A 24818-nucleotide genomic window follows, 5' to 3' on the forward strand; every position below is an offset into this window, starting at 1 on the left:
GACGGAAAACTCGATACAAAAGATCAGACAATCCGGTGATTGACATCCTGAGAAGGTATCAGTGATAGCAGAAGCAGTCCTTGGATCCGTAAACTAGCTTATTATGAAACGACATGAAAACAACGTTTCGTGAGCCAAGCATGATGGCCTGGTCATATCGGTCGAGTCGTGACATAAGCGAATACAATGTTAAATGTGTTGTTAATATCCTCCTTATTACAGTAATATTTAAAACATATTCAAAACAAGTACGTGTAAATGTTAACCTGTGACACATCATTTACTGATCATGAAAAAATACAAATATTTTCTAATTATGTTATTAAATAACAACGGCTTTAATGTATAAACTAAATGGTTACTACACAGCTTCGTGGTGACGTAATTCACTAGTGACGTCACATATAAGTGCATTTGATGACTTCATGCATTTGATGCCGTTATTCATGATACTGCCTCTTCCTAAAACGTCAACGACATCTTCCCGACGGTGAGACAGAACAGCGTCATCGACTTTGATGTCAAGGTCGTTGCAGCGTCGTTACGAAGATATTTCGAGATCTTGCCCAGCATTCCCTCAGTTTTATTGTCGTGGCCATGTTGGGAAAAGCCGTAATTGAGATATTCGTTCAGGATGTGCTCGTGGTCGGGGTTGGTGGTCAGATTCGTCTCCACGTGGCCAAACATGTCCTCCCCTGAAAGTATGGGAACATGTCATTGACTATTTATGTAAATCAGATGGTCTAGGTTTAATTACCGCAAACGCTAAGAACATGTGTGTTTGCATTCAGAAAAAAAACCAATATAATTACTGGTGTGAAAGCATCATACTCGTACTCAAATGTTTCGCCGAAGTGATAAATTTCTGCGACTTGGATCGCTCCGGTCTTAAAACGACACACAACTCAGACACACCTTTTTACTACTGTTTAAATCGGTCGATCGAGCGAATAATCAGTCAATCGATTAATCATGCACAAGTTTATTATCTACAGTTTCAGCAAACAATTCATAAGACTTTGCATGCTCATTACAAAATTGAAACATATGATTCATATGTTTCTTTGTGTCATATTTATGTCATATTTACAAATATTACTACCATGATGATCGTAGTCGTTGTGACCATAGTCGTTGCCGTAGTGGTGACCGTAGTAATGATTTCCGTAGTGGTTGTAGTGGTAATAATGTTTAGAGCCGTTGTCGGTGCCGTTGGCGTCCTTGTCGGTACTGTTGGTGCTTGTATCATAATCGGTAGAGTTACCAACAGGAGCCGCGTCGCTACCACAGAGGAGAACACAACCTGTGAACAGAGAGGAGGGTTCAAAGAGGTTTTTCAATAGTTTGGAGGGGTAGAATTCATCATGATCATATATATATTATTTTGTCCGTACAAACGACACATTTGAAAGTGATTTCTCTTGCCTTTTATCTCAAACATGCAGAGAACATTTCTATTTGAAGCATCAGCGACAAAAATTATGTCTGATGCAATTCCCTTCTTTGACTGTTAAGGTTTAACCACTTGACTTGCCTTTGCTTGTATTTGTGAAGGGTACCACCGGTGGCGCAGGATACGCTCACAGTTTTACACTTTGTGTTAATACTGTTTACTTTAAAGCATCCACATAAAATGTTCACGTCTGGCTTAAAGCTGAGTTTTTTCAATCACGATTTCACCATAAGTGAAAAGGTTAGGTCATCCTAGGATGTTTTGTAGATATTCAGAAGAATTACAAATTGTGAAACGTTGCTTGTCAACATCATCTTTTTGGTCTTGTAATTGAACCAGGATTTCAAAAACCATTCTGGACGTGCATTTTATCAAGTAACACTGACCAAAATATAGGTCATTATGCAAAATTATAGATGTATCTGTTAATTTAGGAAATAGAATCAACATTTTCTCCTGATTTCTGTGTTACAGATTTCATATCTTACTCACCGGCACTTCCTGGTTGAAAGAAAATTTGTGAGTGGTAGGTGCTACCGGTAGCATTTTGTTTACCCTTTTCAGTGAACATCTGGTGTCATTACTGATTCTCAGTGATCCGTTCATATTATTTTCATCACTAATTTGCTTTTTATAATTTTACACTTTATCAATATGAATGGACTATGTTTCGGCAGATAGTCAAGACTATCATCTGGCCAATGAATGTATTACTACATAAACCATTGTTTACGGAATGGAAAATGACGTCATAGCTAATCATTGTTGACGTCATATAATATCACAATAGATGACATTAGATTAGTTGATCGGTGCACTCCCATCTTCAGTACTAAATAAAGAAAGCGGTAAAATAAAAGGAGCTTATCTATAGAATAATTTAATAGAATATTAACTTGCCTCTTGATTGTATGTTATCAGCATTTGACACAACGATTGCCGAGTTTAATGAATGGTTCGGAAATTTAAGAATTTGAAAAGGCAAACAGCAGATGATTTTAGTGACACAACTATCGGAGTATTTGGAAGAGAACCACTGCATATAAACATGTATAAATGCATTTTCATTTTCTGGCTTGAAATTGAAGCAAATATGAAATCCGAAAATTAACAAACATTTCATACCAGTTTATGACTCTTAATTGACCCCATATTGTTGATAAACTTCCATGGATTTCTTTTGTGAAAGAAAATACTAACTGTGGACTTACTGAATGGTTTGATAACCCGTTTATATGTTCTGCACAATGTCTGGCCTCAAAGGTAAAATACATATTAAAAGATCAATATCTGCAAAACTGGCGCAGTCCCATTGTTGAAAGAGCAGAGGGTACTCCCAAAAAATTAAAGAAACTATATATTTTGAAAAGTAACTTCCAACATATCCTTCACTTACTGAATAAATAAATGAATAAATAAATAAATGCTACAAGGAATTTTTGTTGTCCTTTTCCCATTTTGAATACTCCAACTCCTCATCGAACTTCACCTGGAAACATGCATAAGGTAGATAGGTGGTAATCAGCTGTCACTGAACCATGAAGTATTTGTATAGAAACACGAGTCACACTTGGAAGTAGTCATAAAGGGAAGTACAATGTATGATACATATTTGTGAATTTAAAACACATCCTTGACGAGTGCCAATATTACAGGTTAAGCACTCAGCTACACCTTTGGGAGTTACACTGATTGGATATATATAAAATAACTTTACCCTTGACACCAACTCCACTCAATGTGTGCAGGAAAACATCATGTCTCAGATTGTCATATGGCTTGGAAAAAGTCAATGAAGAGGCAGTAAAATTGGCCTCTTTTCTTTCCAATGTATTTTTGAACTATCGCCTGGAATGAAAATATTATCAATAGTGGCGTAATGATCCCTAAAACAAGCTTGTTGTTCATTAATAATATTATGAATTTACACCAATTCTGTAGACATCTGTTCAAAAGAGACGTAAATACTTTAGAATTTGAGTCTATGAGAGAAATGCCTCTGTAGTTGTTGGGGTCAGTTTTACAGCAAGACTTGAAGAGAGGACATAATGTACTTCCTTTATCATTACTTCCTTCACGACTACTTCCCATTATCACTACTTCCCATTATCACTACTTCCCTTGATGACTACTTCCCATTATCACCACTTCCCATTATCACCACTTCCCTTGATAACTACTTCCCATTATCACTACTTCGCTTGATGACTACTTCCCATTATCACTACTTCCCTTGATGACTACTTCCCATTATCACCACTTCCCATTATCACCACTTCCCTTGATGACTACTTCCCATTATCACTACTTCGCTTGATGACTACTTCCCATTATCACTACTTCCCTTGATGACTACTTCCCATTATCACCACTTCCCTTGATGACTACTTCCCGTTATCACCACTTCGCTTGATGACTACTTCCCATTATCACTACTTCGCTTGATGACTACTTCCCATTATCACTACTTCCCTTGATGACTACTTCCCATTATCACCACTTCCCTTGATGACTACTTCCCATTATCACCACTTCCCATTATCACCACTTCCCTTGATGACTACTTCCCATTATCACTACTTCCCTTGATGACTACTTCCCATTATCACTACTTCCCTTGATGACTACTTCCCATTATCACTACTTCCCTTGATGACTACTTCCTTTAATGACTACTTCCTTTGATGACTACTTCCCATTATCACTACTTCCCTTGATGACTACTTCCCATTATCACTACTTCCCATTATCACCACTTCCCTTGATGACTACTTCCCATTATCACTACTTCGCTTGATGACTACTTCCCATTATCACTACTTCCCTTGATGACTACTTCCCATTATCACTACTTCCCTTGATGACTACTTCACATCATGACTACTTCCCTTGATGACTACTTCACATCATGACTACTTCCCTTGATGATTACTTCACATCATGACTACTTCCCTTGATGACTACTCCACATCATGACTACTTCCCTTAATGACTACTTCACATCATGACTACTTCCTTTAATGACTACTTCACATCATGACTACTTCCCTTGATGACTACTTCACATCATGACTACTTCCCTTGATGACTACTTCCCATTATCACTACTTCCCTTGATGACTACTTCACATCATGACTACTTCCCTTAATGACTACTTCACATCATGACTACTTCCCATGGTCTAGTGGTAGAGCGTCCGCCCGGAGAGCGGAAGGTCCGGGGTTCGATCCCCGACCGCGTCATACCAATAGACGTTAAAAGATGGTACTTGTTGTTACCCTCTCTGGCGCTCGGCATTAAGAGTCTAAAACAAGGACTGGTCGGCTCGGAATCAGTATACTGTGTCTGAGTGGGGTATTCATGTTAAACTACGGCATGGTGTCTCAATGAGCTAGCACTATAAATCGGCATCAGTCCGGATTAATACAAGCAGCCACACAAACACACACACGTACATGCACGTCGCTATAAAAGTGCAATAATCTTGGCCGCGACGTTAAACCCCATTTCACCTCACCTCACCACTTCCCATTATGACTACATGTATGTTCTAAGCCTACCTAACTCAGCATGCATATGTAAAGACATCTTTTTTTAAGCAAACAATCAACTGAACAGTACTAGTGTCCGAAAGCAATGTTGACTGGTGGCGGAAATCCCACACAGAGAGCCTGTCAAACCTGTGGGAAATTCCAGCTAAGGTAAGTACTCGTGCACTGAACAACGACGGTCACGCCATGTATCGTTGGTAAACTTCAAAGACTTGACAAAACTCATTGTAGACTGCTGGGGAAAAGAAATTACACACTCATTTTTTATTGTGGCTAAAAAAGAAACAAAGAAGTGTCTTGGACCTTGCAGTGTTTCGGTGTTTTCAGCCACGTAACGTTTTGATGACATTTGTAATATTTTGGTCAAATCCAATTTTCAAGTGTATACTAATGTTTGACCGGCAGTTTATTTAGATATGCTGCAACTTGGAAATCCAATAGGACGGTGAGAGTTTTGCATCCATTTTAAACGAAAGTACTATATGCAAATATAAGATAATTTCGCGATAAATCGCAAAGGACAATGGAGAGCGAAGCGTGGTTTATTTGAGGATAAAACATTGTTCGTACATGAGGTCATTTCTGGAGATTTGAACATGAGCTCGCAACTTGATGACGTCATAAATTGGCCGACGGTATTATTGAGAGGGAAGTGTCCAGTGAGTTGTTTCCCATAGATAGCTGGGCTACACAGATAGACGCAGTGGCCGAACGATCGCATCCAAAAGTGGGAGAGGTGTATGACAATCGGTATTGAGAAAAAAGGTACGGATAATCGACGTACAAATTAGAAGAATATGCGGGAAAGACCAAATTTAAGCCCAATTGCCGAGGTCGGATTATTTATATGGGTAAATAATTTTATCATACCTCCATGTCAGAATGATGAGATCTCTTGATCCACGTGATCGTGATAAAATATTTTATAGCTTGTACATTTTATAAACATCCTTAAGAAGCTGTACATAATATTGATAAGAAATAAACATACCTAGTTATATCGGGGGGGGGAGAGAAATTGTTAAAGTGTAAACGATCGATTCGTTAGTATATTCCCTTATACCCCGCTTCAAAGCAAAACGCCGAACGTTTTTTTTCCGAATCAGTGGAAGTCACGTAACCTATCTATGTTTACGTGATGACTACTTCCTTTAATGACTACTTCCTTTGATGACTACTTCCCATTATCACTACTTCCCTTGATGACTACTTCCCATTATCATTACTTCCCTTGATGACTACTTCCCATTATCACTACTTCCCTTGATGACTACTTCCCGTTATCACCACTTCCCATTATCACTACTTCCCTTGATGACTACTTCCCATTATCACTACTTCCCTTGATGACTACTTCACATCATGACTACTTCCCTTGATGACTGCTTCACATCATGACTACTTCCCTTGATGATTACTTCACATCATGACTACTTCCCTTGATGACTACTTCACATCATGACTACTTCCCTTGATGACTACTTCACATCATGACTACTTCCCTTAATGACTACTTCACATCATGACTACTTCCCTTAATGACTACTTCACATCATGACTACTTCCCTTAATGACTACTTCACATCATGACTACTTCCCTTGATGACTACTTCCCATTATCACTACTTCCCTTGATGACTACTTCACATCATGACTACTTCCCTTAATGACTACTTCACATCATGACTACTTCCCATGGTCTAGTGGTAGAGCGTCCGCCCGGAGAGCGGAAGGTCCGGGGTTCGATCCCCGACCGCGTCATACCAATAGACGTTAAAAGATGGTACTTGTTGTTACCCTCTCTGGCGCTCGGCATTAAGAGTCTAAAACAAGGACTGGTCGGCTCGGAATCAGTATACTGTGTCTGAGTGGGGTATTCATGTTAAACTACGGCATGGTGTCTCAGTGAGCTAGCACTATAAATCGGCATCAGTCCGGATTAATACAAGCAGCCACACAAACACACACACGTACATGCACGTCGCTATAAAAGTGCAATAATCTTGGCCGCGACGTTAAACCCCATTTCACCTCACCTCACCACTTCCCATTATGACTACATGTATGTTCTAAGCCTACCTAACTCAGCATGCATATGTAAAGACATCTTTTTTTAAGCAAACAATCAACTGAACAGTACTAGTGTCCGAAAGCAATGTTGACTGGTGGCGGAAATCCCACACAGAGAGCCTGTCAAACCTGTGGGAAATTCCAGCTAAGGTAAGTACTCGTGCACTGAACAACGACGGTCACGCCATGTATCGTTGGTAAACTTCAAAGACTTGACAAAACTCATTGTAGACTGCTGGGGAAAAGAAATTACACACTCATTTTTTATTGTGGCTAAAAAAGAAACAAAGAAGTGTCTTGGACCTTGCAGTGTTTCGGTGTTTTCAGCCACGTAACGTTTTGATGACATTTGTAATATTTTGGTCAAATCCAATTTTCAAGTGTATACTAATGTTTGACCGGCAGTTTATTTAGATATGCTGCAACTTGGAAATCCAATAGGACGGTGAGAGTTTTGCATCCATTTTAAACGAAAGTACTATATGCAAATATAAGATAATTTCGCGATAAATCGCAAAGGACAATGGAGAACGAAGCGTGGTTTATTTGAGGATAAAACATTGTTCGTACATGAGGTCATTTCTGGAGATTTGAACATGAGCTCGCAACTTGATGACGTCATAAATTGGCCGACGGTATTATTGAGAGGGGTGTGTCCAGTGAGTTGTTTCCCATAGATAGCTGGGCTACACAGAAAGACGCAGTGGCCGAACGATCGCATCCAAAAGTGGGAGAGGTGTATGACAATCGGTATTGAGAAAAGAAGTACGGATAATCGACGTACAAATTAGAAGAACACGCGGGAAAGACCAAATTTAAGCCCAATTGCCGAGGTCGGATTATTTATATGGGTAAATAATTTTATCATACCTCCATGTCAGAATGAGAATGATGAGATCTCTTGATCCACGTGATCGTGATAAAATACTTTATAGCTTGTACATTTTATTAGCATCCTTAAGAAGCTGAACATAATATTGATAAGAAATAAACATACCTAGTTAAATCGGGGGGGGGGGGGGGAGAGAAATTGTTAAAGTGTAAACGATCGATTCGTTAGTATATTCCCTTATACCCCGCTTCAAAGCAAAACGCCGAACGTTTTTTTCCGAATCAGTGGAAGTCACGTAACCTATCTATGTCTACGTCACGTATCTAACAGCTGTTTTCTATCCATTTTGATTTTGATTGAATTCTTTTATGATGTCATATTAAAACATGTCGGTAAGATAAATTCGTTGTCGCAGGATCACTCGGTGTACATGGGGTTTTATGCGTCCCCTGAACACGGGACGGGAGGCATACAACCCCATGTTCCTTTCGTGATGCTGCATGTACACAAACTGATGGTATCAACGCCCATTCATTTATTCATAACAAATGTCTAAATACACAACAAACTACCGAACAATTGCCAACGTTACTAGACTGAAAAAAATCGCCTGTTGTGTTTGTTTGTTTGCTTGTTGTGTAACGCCGCAATATTACGGTTGTATGAGTACAGTCTGTACATAATCGAGTCTGAACCAGTCAATCCAGTGATTGACATCATGAGCATCGATCTATGCCATTAGGGTGCGATGACATGACACCAAGTCTTTCAGCCTGTCCACCCGATCCCGTTAGTCGCCTCTTACGGCCAGCATGGGTTGCTGAAGACACTTTTTATCCAGATCTTCACAGGTCTCTCCTGTTGTAAGATACGTATTGATATGATGCATGTAATATCGTCTATAGTACCCGTATCAAATATATCACCACCGAAGAACCACTTGCTGTTTGTTTTATTTGTAGCCACTATCAAACATGGGTGCATACTTTCTTTTGCCCGGCAGTTTTTTAGCCACTTCAGTTTGCTGAAAAATTTATCAATGTGTCCTGCAATAAGAACATATTTGTCAATTATTAATTCTATAATGTTGCAACGCATTGTTAAAATGAGTTTTTATACCGGTACATGTCAACAGTCTTGTTAGAGGCACTCCAGCTTGCCCCTAACTGAAACAAGATCAGGTACAGGATCCGATGATAGTAGTTCGAATCCTCGATTCGTTCTGTTAACGATTCTTGGTTTAAGGGCTCCAAACCCGTGCTTTATATTAGATTTCACCAAAGCTGTAGACGTCTGAGATCTGTGTCACACTGTTTTGTTTGTTTGTTCAACGCCACACTCGGCAATATTCCAGCTATATGAAGGCGTCCTGTAAATAATCGAGTCTGGACCAAACAAATCAGTGATTGATGTCATGAGCATCGATCTACGCACTTGATATTATGTATTACTTCCCATTACAATAGCACACAACCAATTCACCGAGGAGGACCACACAATCCAATTTGTTACCCTCTTACGACAAACTTAGATTCGTGGGGACCAATCCCAACTCTCGATCCCCAGGGGGAGCAACTCTTCCAGATTAGGTTGACATACCGTGAAAAAAAAGAACTGGAATACATGTAATGTTTAAGTCCCCATTCACTCACTTCATCACGGGCGGTCGGGTAGCCTAGTGGTTAAAGCGTTCACTCGTCACGCCGAAGACCCGGGTTCGATTCCCGACATGGGTCCAATGTGTGAAGCCCATTTCTGGTGTCCCCCGCCGTGATATTGCTGGAATATTGCTAAAAGCGGGGTAAAACCATACTCACTCACTCACTCATATGATCACTCACTCTTTCATACGGTTTCCATCGTCATTGTGCTATAAGTTAATTGCTTGGTTTAAGATATATCTTCCATGCTTACCTTGAGGGTACCAACTCAACCACGTCTTATCTTCGTTACCACGTTCTCTCCAAGGTCACATATATCCTCGTCACGCCGAAGACCTGAGTTCGATTCCCGACATGGATACAATGTGTGAAGCCCATTTCTGGTGTCCCCCGCCGTGATATTGCTGGAATATTGCTAAAAGCGGCGTAAAACCATACTCACTCACTCACATATATCCTCAAGAATGCGGAATCTAGATTCAATATATTTAATATCATGTGTACTTATTTTGAAAAAAAAACAATCTGCCCATGGCCAACACGCAATGACCAATGTTTACGCACTCTTCATATTAATCCACCCGTGAGGATTCCGGTAAGAATATACTTCCCCTGCTTGTAAGGCTAAATGGATCGAGTAGTCAGGCTCGGTGACTTACAGCTGGAATATAACTGCGCGTTAAACAACAAACAAAACAACGTTGGGTTAATACTTGTTTGTCCTACCTAGTGCCAAGTACCCAACGACATCCATCCTCACACGTCTATACAGCATCTCCCCCCGATAAGCTTTTCTCTATGTTGCTTCTCCTTACACATCCAGCACTGCAATGTTCACAAAGCCAACATATTTTTTACAACATCGATTTTGGGTTTTGTAGAAAAACAAGGACGAAATTCACGTTGCCCTTGCTTTGTGTAATCAATAACAATGGTTGTATTGTCCGAACAAATACATATGTTTACAATAGCAATAATTGACCCCTTATTAGACGATTAAGATCAACCTCTCCATATTTGTCAGATGTCAATGGCTGTTTCTTTGAAGCATACCTTTTGTTGTATTGTCATTACACTTAAAAAGATGCCGATTGCGGTTCATATTTCAGAGGTAGCCTTCACTAGATTTCCATTGTCATAACACTTCCAGAGCCAAGTACCACTTACGACTACATCACGATTAGCAAACAAGACTTCAATTACATTTGTATTTAAATTAAAACGACATTTTAAACATAATGCGTAATTGGCTACTACTCCGTCCGGTACTAACTGGCCATTTTGAATAAAATAATTAACGCCTCAGACAAAACAAATGTGTCCTTGTGTGCGTATCTGAACAAGGTACGTCCTGGACTCAATTTGTGTCCGCCCATGATACTGTTTATAGCTTAACAAACAGTTAAGGTGAGCGGTATATGGTACTTATTTGTCATCTGCTGAATTTATCGTCGTGCTAAATGTGGACGCTAATCATATTTCTTTTATAAGAATGAACATGGAAGTCACCAACTATTAATTATTAAACGTATTCTGGTGTTTTAAACATGTTTAGATCTTATACACACCTCTAAATATGGACAGGGGGCACGGGTGGCCCAGTCGTCTAAAGACGCCACAATTCGCTGTGCAGAGTTGCGTCCCTATGAAACTTATGATTGTGGGTTCGAATCCCGGTTCACCCCGATTATATTTCTAGGTTTGTCAGTACCATACTCATGCTCGTGGGTTTCACCGAAGTCGAAACGTCTGAGACCTGCATCACTTCGGGCTTTCCTCCCACATTAAGCTGACACTCCGTGATATAACTGGAACACTGTTAAAAGCGGCGTTAAACCCAACTCACTCCACTCTAAATATTGACAAGGGGCGTTTTAGGTTTGTGCTTAAGACTGAAACACATTGTGTCAAGTGTTTATACAAACGGATGAGGATAGCCATGTGTCAGGGATCCATGACGTGTAGGAACAGTATTTGTATCATAACACATATGTAGTAACCGTGTGATTGGGCGTAATGTCTATACCCTTGACTAGCATGACAGTAACATTGCTACTCGTATTGAGATAACATCTTCACGACTCTTTCCACCATTGACATTCCTCACGTTGTCGTCACATTATAAGGTGTGATAAGCCCATTAAGATTCACCTCTAATAGTTAACAGCCTGTTCAAGGCCGTGCACCTTGGACATGACGTGTCCATAGACCTTGAACACCATGAAGGTGCTTGGACTTTGTCAATGATGATGTTGAAGACAATGAAGATCCGGGTAGAGAACAGGTCTTAATCAACCCATGCTTGCCCTGAGAGGCGACTAACGGGATCGGGTAGTCAGGATCGCTGGCTTGGTGAGCATGTCACCGTATCCCAATTGTGTGGGCCTATGCTCAAAATGTCGACCACTGGATTGTCTGGTCCAGACTCGATTATTAACAGTCTGGCTTCATACAGATGGAATATTGCTGAGTGCGGCGCTAAACAACAAACAAAAAAAAGCAATGGTTGTATTGATATGGATCAGTCTTTCATTATCATCTATACATAAATGGGTGTGTAAGAAGGGGGAGAGGTAACTACTCTGTAAGAGGGCGGTGTCGAATCTTGGTGCCTCGGCACCCCACACCGCTCACTTGTACACTATTAATCATTATTTGAATGTATTCTGATGTTGATCCTGTATTCATAACAAGGGGAACGGGTGGTCAAGTGATGTAATATTGCGGGGTAATCATCCCTAGTGGTTAGGACCACAGGGTTCCATGGTCGAGACGCTGGTATGTCAGCACCAGCCACGTCTGTTTAACTGTCTACGGCGTCTCTCCTTTTCCTCCCATATCAAAAACAGCCCTTGGGTCGCAGATATGACTGGAATATCGTTAAAATGCATATGTACCCTAAACCCAGCATCACACACTCTCTAATGTTTGTATTAGTAAGAATCTGGTACGTGTATCTGATATCAATATTAATTAATATTCCATGTCACATAATAATTTCATTTCAATGGAGAAATCCGTATTAAATTATCATTTTGAGTGAAACAATCTTACATCATAGACGGGTGGGTGTTTGGGGGTCTCAGGGATGGGTAGGGGAGAAGGGATGATTTATCTGTGGGACACTTTCTAGAATGGCTGTCTGTCAACGTTAAACCCTTCTTCACCTCACTCAACTCTACTCTACTCTACTCTACTCTACTCTACTCTACTCTACTCTACTCTACTCTACTCTACTCTACTCTACTCTACTCTACTCTACTCTACTCTACTCTACTCTACTCTACTCTACTCTACTCTACTCTACTCAACTCAACCCAACTCACCTCACACCATGCTCTCTCGAGGTACCAGGTGTTAATGTTTCGAGTACTATTCATGCTAGATGTTTGTATGGTTATTCGGTTAAGCAGTGTGCTTTCTTTTCCCGATTTTCACGGTCATGTGTCCCTTAGGCGTGCCTGGAATCTGTGATTGAGGTGTTCGAATCCCGGTTAGCCCTGATTAGGTTCTTAGGTTCCTAGCACCTGTGTCCGTGGGTTTCACCAAAGTAGTAAACGCCTTAAATCAGCATCACTTGGGGCGTTCCTCTTCTCACCTCACAGTTTACCACTTCCGTGCGACCAACGAGCATAGGTATGGTGACCGACAAACCTAGAAACAAAATCAGGACAAGTGTGCCTTTGTTACTTACTGGCTATATTACTAACAACCTCGACCCCTTTGAATAGAGGACATGCATATCGTGACGTGTGACGTCGAGTATCTCTCCTTTTCATGAGTAAATCATTAATCCTTAAATCAAAGAAAGGAAATTGTAAGATTCAATCTATCATCCTGTTGGCTCACGCTAACCGTCACAATTATCGCCACCTTATCTCTGTTACATCGGCTAAAGTTTGTTTCTGATCAGCTTTCTGAGGCGGTGATGGTCATGACACGCGGTAATAACCAGTGAATCGCATTCAGAGATCAGCGGTGTATATCATAATACATCACGCCAGATGACGGGTATATTAACACACAGTGTCTTGCATTTGGTTTGTGTTTTGGACATTGGGCTTCATGAGAAAGATGTTCAGTCGACTTTTGAACATTCTGATCGGCGCTGCTCTGTTCGGTCAGATCGGCGCTTTTTTTTTCGGTAAGTTAGACCAAACTGGTGATGTTACAGTAGGACATCGTTATAGTCAAATAGGTGTTCCAGAATAGTTTTACTGAAGGAGGGGTGGTTCGTTCGTTCGTTCATTCGTTCATTCGTTCGTTCCTTCGTTCCTTCGTTCCTTCGTTCGTTAGTTCGTTCGTTAGTTCGTTCGTTAGTTCGTTTGTTTGTTGTTTAACGCCGCACCTAGCAATATGCCATCTACGTGACGGCTGTCTGTAAATAATCAATTATGGGCCAGACAATCCAGTGATTGACGCATAATCATCGATCTACACAACTGGTATACGATGACATGCATCAGCGAGCCTGACCACCCGATCCCGATAGTCGCCTCTTACGACACGCATGGATTACTGAAGTCCAATTCTAACCCGGACTCTTCACGGGTCGTACGAGGCATTGGCGAGGTATGAAATCCACGATAAGGCCTTGGAAACAAGACGTTCTCATTAGATGATTTTTTTCCCATTTTACATGTCAAAATGCATAGTGTTTGCTTGGTTTCGTCATTTTCTTTAATTTGATATATTGACAATCACCAGAAACAAATCGTGCACATGCGCATGACGACTGGATTTCATTTCAATTTTCCTAGTCGCCTCTCGGGGCAATTTTCCTAATGCCTAATATAGACCTTTAAGGTTTCAATATTATGTATCTATTTTGAAATTCCACATGTTTGAGACAGTGAAGTGAGTCGCCCTAAGTCTGGTTTTCGTTCGTCTTTGGAATTTTCACTACATAACTCGCCATCGTTGAACGGTCCAGACCTCATGGGTGATGGGGAAAAAGAGTGTTCCTTACTGTGTCATCGTTGCACCAGGGGCGATGGTGTTGCCTTGTGGAGAAAGCATTCTTTCGTCACGCTAAAGACCCAGGTTCGATCCCCCACATGGGTACAATGTGTGAAGCCCATTTCTGTAATCCCCTGCCGTGATATTGCTCGAATATTGCTGAAACTATACACTTTCACTTTTTTTAAATGAATGAATAGGTTCTCCAGACCCGGATGAAATTGATGTACGGTGTCCCACGTACCGCAGCTGCAGCACAGATTATTTCAAAGATCACAGAGAGGATCCAAATAAGCTTGTGGCATGCGCGTAAGTAGCACTTTCAGAAATAGTGTTGGAGTGAGTGATTTGGATTTATCGCCGCTTTCTACAGTATTCCTGTTACATCCCGGCGTGTCTACTGAATGTGGAAGGAAAGTTCGAAGTGATGCAGGTCTCAGAGATTTACCACCTTGGTGAAACCCTAGAGAACGGGTATGGTTTTGACAAACCCAGAAACATCATCGGGACGACCAATGATCATAGGTTCCTTACGTGCCCAAGGGACGCAACTCTGCACATCGAATTGAATAAACTGGGCCACCCGTGCACCCACTTTCAGAAATAAGTTTAAAATCGACGATCCTTTTTTTGGGCATGGCATTATGCCCGTCTGTTTGTGTGCAGTTAATCATCGTTTACGCAAAGTCCTAATCACTATCGTTAGTACAGGTTAAAAATGATATTTTAGTTTAATACTTGTTGCACACGTAATGAGACATGTAAATAATATGTAAAGTAAGATAATTATAATAGGTGTTAATGTTATTTTTCTCATCACACTGGAGGATTTATACAGATCATCTTTTATCCTAAAAGCTGAATTGATATATATGGGTAGGTTAGTTTGTGTGCGTGCGTGTGTGTGCGTGTGTGTGTGCGTGCTTGTGTTTAAGGGTGTGTGAGTGTGTGTGTGAGTGCGTGTTTGTACTAGACAATATAATATAAAACGTCAACGCCAGAGAATAACCAGTCTCGAATATCTGCCGAAACAGACTCCATTTAGAAGATAAATACTATGTGTGTTTCTATTTTCGGGATTTTATCGAGTATTTGCATCTTGGAAATTCATCTCGAGACCCGAAAGCGTTAGCTTGAGGGGCTCGAATGAAAATTTATACGAAATATACGTATATACGAACCCTGAATCAACGAAAGTGCCCTCGTAAAATCCCGCGCACTGTTGACAGTCAACGCGCCATTTTGTAAAATTCGGTCACCGGTAGTGATGTCAAACTTCAACATATTTATTGTACATATTTGGTAATTTCTCTGAGGTGAAGGTCCTTGAATGAAAGTACACACGATCGTTGTTAACTGCTTTTTACTGTTTCATCTTGCATATCTTTTGTACAAGTTTTTCACACAATTAATTTCACTTTGGATATTAATCAATGTTCAATATGATATCATACGTAGATATAGGCCATATTATATATTAACGTTTGATAATCTCCTGTTTGTTTGAACAATGTTCACATATGAAGTTGATAAGTTTATAGTGTCGTATACGATATTTCTTTAATTTGAACAAATGTACATGTGACAGGTACATTTACATTTCATCTTGTATGTATTTCTAGGGAGTGTAATAGTCAATATTATAAGTTCATATAAATAGTGTCCATGAATAGCCGTTTCATTTTATTTTATAACTAAAACTGACGATATAACTTAACCAAAATCGATATTATTTTTCGTTAAATTATATGCACACATTCCTTGAAGAATTGGATTGGTCTTGGATTTTTTTTTATGCCGTTTGATATACAGAACAGTGATATCTCAGGATTCGCCAGGAGCGCGTTAGTCGCTATGGTGATTGTGATTTTGGTAATTATTTCATTGTAATTTGTTTTAATTAAAAATTTAAAATCCCAATAATTCCCATGAATAGAGAAAATCAAAATATTTGTTATGAATTTTGTATTTCAATTTGCGTCCATTGTTAATTAGTATGCAAAAAATGCTGAATAATTATGTATTCCTACACAGTGATTTGGTCGCTGGCTTCAGGGAATTCAAATCATATTTTCACCCTCTGACATTTGGTCATGTGACCCAAAGTAGCCAATCACAACACAGAACACACTTTCTGTAGGTTTACAATGGGCGTTAAAGGCACTACAGTAGTGAAAATAGACTAACATTTAGTCTCTGAAATCTTATATTACACAATATCCTTCTTGACTCTAAAAATGTAAAGAAAATCCCTATGCTGATTTCTAGCTTGAGCTGGCTAGACTTGCTTTTGTATGCGTTTCTAGATTGATTTTTTTTCATAAAATAAATATATTCCACGGTCATGGTGCAGGACTATAGTGAAAATAATAGGAAAGGATCTCAAATCGGTGATGACACCAGGTGTTCGCGAAAAGGGTAATCAGGCACCCGCCACTCAAAGAAGAATGCTGTCTGTATTCGTTGCCTGGCGCGACACAGCAGAACTCCTACCATGCGATGGCGAGCTGTAAACAAACCAGACAATCAAGTGATCGATGGACCAAAACATCTACTGACACGATAGCACATTTTTTATACGAAAAGCAAAAACAAATAAACACGTCGAAGATGTAGTAAATAGTGAACTTTAGGCTTTAAATATACGTTCCAAGTATTTCAATCTCATTAAATTCAGAAGCCCGTGAAGATCCGGGGTAGAATAGGTCTTCAGCAACCCATGCATATGCTTACCGTAAAAGCGACTATGCTTGTCGTAAGAGGCGACTAACGATATCGGGTCGTCAGGCTCGCTGACTCAGTTGAAGCATGTCAACGTATCCCTTTTGCGTAAATCGATGCACATGGCATCAGTCACTGGATTGTCTGGTCCATCGATTATTTACAGACCGCCGTCATATAGCAGGAATATTGCTGAGCGACAATGCCATCTTCGAACCGTTAAGGACGATGGAGCCTCCATTAATCAAACCCTGTTTATGTGTTTTCAGTTATGATGAATTTCTTACCACCTGCTGTTTTCTCTAGGGCACAAGAGACACATATGTCATGCGTTTACAATCAAGGGGTAATATGCGACCTATTCGACTTTGAGGACTATCTGCGCCGGTACGAAAACAAGCAAGAGAAGTGTTTTGAAAATTGCGTGGATGGTACGTAATGATGGCCCCCAGTCACTGTTCACTCACTTCTAAGAATAAGAGGAAGAAGTTTTAGATTTTTTATTACATATCTTTACACTTCCATGTCTCAGAGTTGTTTAAAAATTATATACCAGACCACGTATTGCCTAAAAGTGAGTGAGTGAGTATGGTTTTACGCCACTTTACGAACACTTTAAGATAAACGAGTATACGTATACAAGGAAACGTATAATTGTAATAGTTTTAAAACACATTCAACGACAACGACAGTGTCTGCAGTGATGTGGCTATAGTACTGTGTTGTGAGTGAGTGTGTGAGTAAGGTTTTACGTCACTTTTAGCAATATTCCGGTATTACCACGACAGGGGACACCAGAAATGGGGTTGACACCTTGTACCCCATCTTCCCGAGGCAAGGGAGTTGTAAAAGTCCAGTTTCCACCCTTGCTGAACTAAGCTAGAAATTCTGGGCTCGATCGTAGCGCCACCAGTGGCTATTACGATTTATGTCCCTTTTATGTCCCTCCTGCTGACCAACCAGATTCTATCTCTGATATCACTTCAAACAAAATGGCGGTGCCCAGTGAAGGCGGTCTGAGCGATAATCTATATTGTAGTAAAACAGGTCTTACTTCGCGAAGTGCTTCATATCACGTGAAATGTCTGTGGACGCTTAGTTGACGGTACACATGCGTTGCAAATCCTGCAATCGACCGAAGTCTGCACGGCAGTTTACGAACCGGATGTCGATTTCGTTACGCGAGTTTGATTGGACCATGCATAAACTCGTTAGTCCAGACAACATATAGCTCCTTAATTCCAGCCTAGTTCGGCAAGGGTGGCAAAGGGACTTTTATAGTTAGTTAACTTTCTTGGTTCGGGAAGATGATTGTACCCAGGTAGAGACTGGAGCTGGGGAAACTGATAAGGTCTCAACCGAAAACATTATTCATTACAAACCTGTAGACGTTATTACGAGGTTCGTACATAACCAAATTGTGGAATTAGCAAATAACCCAAACACAATATCAACGAATAATAAATTATATTGAAACACACAGGGTGAGATTTACAATCACATGAGTCAATACAATGGTTGAAAGTGTGGAAGCAACAGTCAGTGCTGATGCCATATTTACATATGGTTTCCAGGACGACATGTGACACTATGGAATGTCTTGAAAGTGGCACGTTATCCGTTTTTGAATTCGGTAAACAGTGTTGGAAGCTGGAAGTGTTTTCAGTTTGGTATCCAGTCCGCACTGGACAAGTAGATGAGACGCAAGTAGGGTCGTAGAATGCCACGAGTCGTCTCTATAAGTACAGATAGAATTCTAGTGACTGTCGAAACTGTTCGGATGATGTAGGCTGTCCCATTGTATCAACTAAGGGAGGAAACTCTAATGTACAAAGGCACATAACTCTCATGAACTCAGATCACTACCAAAGATTGATATTTTATGAGCGCCAGCGTCTGCGGCAAATATAGATATAATTCAAAACGTCAACGCCAGAGAACAATCTCGACTATCTGCCGAAACAGAATCCAAAGGCAAACTGGTGGTTAAATGCATAGCTTGATATGTTTGTCTATGGTATTTTCTTTAACTGCCATTGATTGGTATACTACAGGTTATTCCGAGATATGTGGCAGGGAGCCCAAACTTACCACAACAACAACCACCACCACAACAACCACCACTACAACAACCACCACTACTACAACCACTACCACCACTACCACTACCCCAACAGCTACTGGAGACATCGAGGGTGGATCTGACAGCATCACTCAGACGGAGCCAGACAGCACTGGGTCGGCTGGAGCTAGTGATGCGCTGAGGGGAGACAACTCTACTTTGTCGGACAACAGTCAGGATGAGGATGGGGATTCGGGCTTCAACCTGATGGATTTGTTTGACAACAACGGGAGTGACAGCATGGCGGCATCTCTGGTAGTCACGATGTTTCTTCTTGTTTCACATCTCGTCCCGGGGACCATTATGTAAACAAGGCATAAGCACTGATTACGTCATGGAAGCATACATTACATCACGTAAGCACATATGACATCATGTGAGTACTGGTGGCATGGTTTAAGTACTGATAATATCCTACAAGCAATGAAAATGTGTAATTTATGTTTTATTATGACGTAATCATACCAGTATAGATACATAATAACGAAGCAGTCTATTTCTACTGGGGCGACGGGATAGCCTAGTGGTTAAAGCGTTCTCTCGTCACGCCAAAAACCCGGGTTCAAGGCGGCGTAAAGCCATACTCACTCACTCACTCTATTTCTGCTCTGTTTCAACACCATAAGTGTTTAAGACTCGTCTTAAGACCAGCATCTGTTGGATAATTGAAGTGATAGCTCTCATACTGGGGCATGGGGTTGGTTACACGTCTGAAAACTGATAGAATATAAAATTACCAACCTGAGGGTATGTGATACAATCATTAACACATTAAGTTAAATGCATGATTACAATGAATCTGTAAACATTGAAAATAAACAAAGGAATCCTGTCACCTCACTGCACTGCATTTTTTGATTGTGTTATTATTTTCGTATTTAGTTTTGTTGGTTTGTTTGTTTATTGTTTAACGCCGCACTGCCGTAAGGATGACACATCTGCAAAACTTACACCACTTGACCACCCGTAACAGACAGACAGACAGACAGTTTATTCAGTAAGAAGGCCATAGGCCCATAATACAGACAATGGTTGATTGCCGTATGAATCCAGGATTAATATCAGTTTAAATTCAGCGGTGTGGTGCTGAGACACCAAGATTCGAAACCCCCTGTTTACAGAGTAGTTACCCCCTCCCCCTACATACACACCCATTAATGCATAGATAATAATGAAACACCGATCGATATCAATACAACCATTGCTTTGCTTTGTTTGTTGTTTAACGCCGCACTCAGCAATATTCCAGCTGTGTGACGCCGGTCTGTTAATAATCGAGTCTTGATCTGACGCTACAGTGATTGACATCATGAGCATCGATCTACGCAATCGGGATACGATGACATGTATCAACCAAGTCAGCGCGCCTGACCACCCGATCCCGTTAGTCACCTTTTACGGACAAAGCCCGTGAAGATCCGGGTTAGAACACTAGGTCTTCAGCAACCCATGCTGGTCGTACAAAGCGACTATGCTTGTCGTAAGAGGCGACAAATTAAGTGACCGAGCCTGACCTCTCGATCCATTTAGTCTTCAGCTACCCATGCTTGGCGACTCTGCTTGTCGTAAGAGGCGACTAACGGCACCACTGAGAGAGGGTCGTCTTCACTGCTGAAAGCCGGTTCTGTCTGTACAGAGCTGATGGAAGGCAGCGTATTTACCGATGATGGGGAAAACGAACGGTGGCATGTTGAGTTCGGAGGTCGTGCCGTATGATGGAGAGGGTGTTATGGTGTATGGAAAAAATTGTGGACAGGAGAGAACACTACAGGTCATCGTTAACGGAAATTACATGGATGACAGTCTTCGTCCGATTTCCTACCACTTCTGCAACAACTGCTTTATCAGCATGACAACGCCAGGCCCCATGCAGCACGAATCGTTCCGGAATTCCTTGCAGCCAACAATGTCAACGTGTTGCCGTGACCAGCACGTTCCCTAGACATGGGACCCTAGTGGTTGTAGTTGTAGTAGTGGTGGTTGTTGTGGTGGTGGCTGTTGTCGTGGTGGTTGTTGAAGCGTTCGCTCGTCACGCCGAAGACCCGGGCTCGATTCCCGACATGGGTACAATGTGTGAAGCCCATTTCTGGTGTCCCCCGCCGTGATATTGCTGGAATATTGCTAACAGCGGCGTAAAACCATACTCACTCACTCACTCACTATACCGACGGCGTGGGGCGTTGTTCATTATATCAATCTCTGGATTATCTTGTGCATACTCGCTTATTTACAGACCGCCCTCAAACATTTGGAATATTGCTGAGTGCGATGTTAAAAAAAATAAAAGATGCACGATCGACTATAACCTCACCGGTTTCCTGTTCTTGTTGTATTTAAGGGGAAGAGGATATACTATATCCCGTCCAGATGGATAGTGTTTTGTCACAAGGATAAATGTATGTGCTATTACGTCACAATGCGAAACAAATATGTTAATACTCCATTGAGTAGTTACCTAAGACTGGTATAGTATAGTATAGTATAGTATAGTATAGTATAGTATAGTATAGTATAGTATAGTATAGTATAGTATAGTATAGTATAGTATAGTATAGTATAGTATAGTATATCAGGTGTTCTGTATACCCCCGGGATCATCACTATTTAATAGTGATTCATTAACACAAGCTTATGATATAATCGGAATCTGCTTTCAGTGATTTCTTATGATAATGGAAATGTTTTTTGTCACTTCTATTATCTTTAACAAAACATTTTTATTCCAATGTTTTGCGATGCATGTATCTGTATGCGATACGTATTGTGGTAGATTGGGAGTTAAAATGTGTGACAGTGATTGAACCTGAATGTACATGCAGATCCAATTTTCAACATACTAAAGTAAATACTACACCGCATGATCAGTCGCCGCCATTTTGTAGTCATGGAGACAGGGGAGATAACAATGTGAGAGAAAATTCAATCCGCATTTCCGCAGTTTTGTCAATAAATATCGAAGGAAAAACATCATTTGTGAATTTAAATATGTTAGGCTAAACCATACAAGTGATAGCAAAACTTGTTTTATTTGTTTTATCCAATATACCAGAACACAGAGAAAATATTGCAATACCTATCGTTTGAAATCGTATCGCAGTATACAGATAGTACGGCGTAGTCCTAATGTACTACATGTAGGAGTGTCCTAAAGCTGCATTTGAAGGAAAAGTAATAGTTGTTACTTGAAACGGTCATGATAGTTTGATGACTTGTACCAGTAGCACATTATCCGGTGGGCTATGTTTAAGAGATGAAAGTTTGTCCTTTTGAAAGTCGTTGCCTGTGAGTACCTAACCGTGTAAAATAAGAAGAATTGACCTCATTGTTTTGTGAAAGAAATTTTGTTGTTAAAAAATGTGATCAACACTGACCCAGATATGATCACTCGGGAGACAAGAGTGTCCTTAGTTTCTGTCGTCAGTATCTGTTACATAGTTTGTAAGTAAGGTTGTCCCGCGAAGATTCCGGGTTAGAATTGGTCTTCAGCAACCCATGCTTGTCGTAATTGGAGACTAACGGGATCGGATGGTCAGACTCGCAGACTTGGTCGATGCAAGTCATCGTATCCCAATTGTGCAAAGCGATGCTCATGATGTCATGCACTGGATTGTCTGGTCCAGATTCGATTATTTACAGACCGCCGTTATATGGCTGGAATATTGCTGAGTGCGGCGTTAAACTACAAACAAACAAACAAGGGTGTTTGCTAATAAACAAGGTTAGAGCTTTACCTGTATTGATTTATGAAAATACTGATAGAGTTCTGCCATGCCATGACAGCCCATGTCAGGAGTCATATGCACATGTCATACACATATCACATGCAGGACATACATATATATCTCACATGTCATACACACCTCAGGGGCGGTCAGGTAGCCTAGTGGTTAAAGCGTTCACTCGTCACGCCGAATACCCGGGTTCGATTCCCGACATGGGTACAATGTGTGAAGCCCCTGCCGTGATATTGCTGGAATATTTCCAAAAGCGGCGTAAAACCATACTCGCTGACTCACTCACTCATACACACCTCAAACCACGTCAAACATAATATTATGTATCGCACGTCAGACACATTTCAGACACTCGTCATACATATATACTCAACAACAAAAGTTCCTGTGACACCAATGTTTTTGTGTATTTTTCAAACAAGTAAAGTTTGGTTTTCAATATTGTAGTACGTGTATGAAATCAAGCCACAAAAACGCAGCTGCTACAGAAAAGCATACATTCCATGCAAAAGTTGACTTTGATTCAAGCCCCATGCATTACACTACCCAAGAATGGGTTATTAAAACATGTGCGTTAACGGGATTCCATATGCATTGTTTAGCATCCTGCTGACAACAACCACTCAGAAAAACAACAAAATTACGCAATTATTCAGCATTACGAAATGCCACGCCTGTCCGTAGATGAGCGTCTACGAGCCATTGGTATGCTTGAAGCAGGATCGTGTTTGGTGTTTATAGCAACGTTGGCAACAGACGAATGCAGTCAGCCACAGCGATGGACGGATTCGAGTGTACCGACGTCGAGGTGAACGTTACCTCAATCATTGCGTCATGTAAGAAGATCGTTTCGGGGTCGGCAGCATTATGGTATGGGGTGGGATAACAGGAAGACAGAGGACCCGTTTGATAGTGGTAGAGGGAAATCTCAATGGACAGCGCTTCCGCAACGAGATCATCGGCCTCTGACGTTCTACCGTTTTTGCGTTGTCATGGCCCAGGCATTACCTTTCAACATGACAACGCTCGGTCTCATATTGCTCAACTTGTTCAGGATTCTCTTCAACAGCACAACTTGAATGTCATCCCCTGGCCGGCTCGCTCCCCTGATCTCTCACCAATCGAGCACATGTGGGATGAGATGGATCGACGTCAACTACGTGTTCCACTGACACTCCAGGAACTTCGAAACATGCTCCAGCAGATATTGACAGATATCCCACACGACTTTGTGCGACGCCTGGTCTATTCCATGAGGCGAAGATGTGTTGCTTGCATGGTAACCAGATGTGGACACACACACTATTGATTTGTAAATTGACATTTTGGCATGTTCATGTTTTTTTTATGAAATCACGCATTTTCGTAAGTTAGTATGGCAAATTAAACCATTTGAACACTGACAGGAGTCTTTTATCTGTTGCAAACCGAAATTGTTTCCGATTTGGTAAAAATGATAACTTTGCATTAAATCTTATTCAATGTCACAGGAACTTTTGTTGTTCAGTCTATATCGCACATGTCAAACACTATTTAAAAACATGCCATACACGTCATACACATGTCATACACACGTCAAACCAATGACATAACCATGTCACACATGTTATACACGCCCCACACGTCACATAAATTTGTCCTACCATTAGGTTTCTGGGTTGTTCTTGAAAACCTGTTTTGGAGTCTATATTCTTCATTGTTGTTTATCAAGATC

At 40.8% G+C, this 24818-nt stretch overlaps 2 protein-coding genes across 2 annotated transcripts; one reads left to right on the forward strand and one right to left on the reverse strand.

Annotated features, from left to right (window-relative positions):
• Positions 1–462: 462 nt before the first annotated feature.
• Positions 463–10343, reverse strand: LOC139462145 (uncharacterized). The gene is made up of 3 exons (XM_071243647.1): positions 10295–10343; positions 1103–1303; positions 463–695 (listed from the first exon to the last, which is right to left on the reverse strand). The coding sequence occupies exons 1-3, from the start codon at positions 10341–10343 to the stop codon at positions 463–465; spliced, it is 483 nt and encodes a 160-aa protein (XP_071099748.1).
• Positions 10344–13633: 3290 nt separating this feature from the next.
• Positions 13634–19679, forward strand: LOC139462139 (uncharacterized). Its single transcript, XM_071243643.1, has 4 exons — positions 13634–13712; positions 14728–14836; positions 17555–17679; positions 19303–19679. The coding sequence occupies exons 1-4, from the start codon at positions 13634–13636 to the stop codon at positions 19677–19679; spliced, it is 690 nt and encodes a 229-aa protein (XP_071099744.1).
• Positions 19680–24818: the final 5139 nt, after the last annotated feature.

This window comes from Haliotis cracherodii, unplaced genomic scaffold (genome assembly GCF_022045235.1).
Source record: "Haliotis cracherodii isolate W230 unplaced genomic scaffold, xgHalCrac1.p SCAF_15, whole genome shotgun sequence".
NCBI lineage: Eukaryota > Metazoa > Mollusca > Gastropoda > Lepetellida > Haliotidae > Haliotis > Haliotis cracherodii.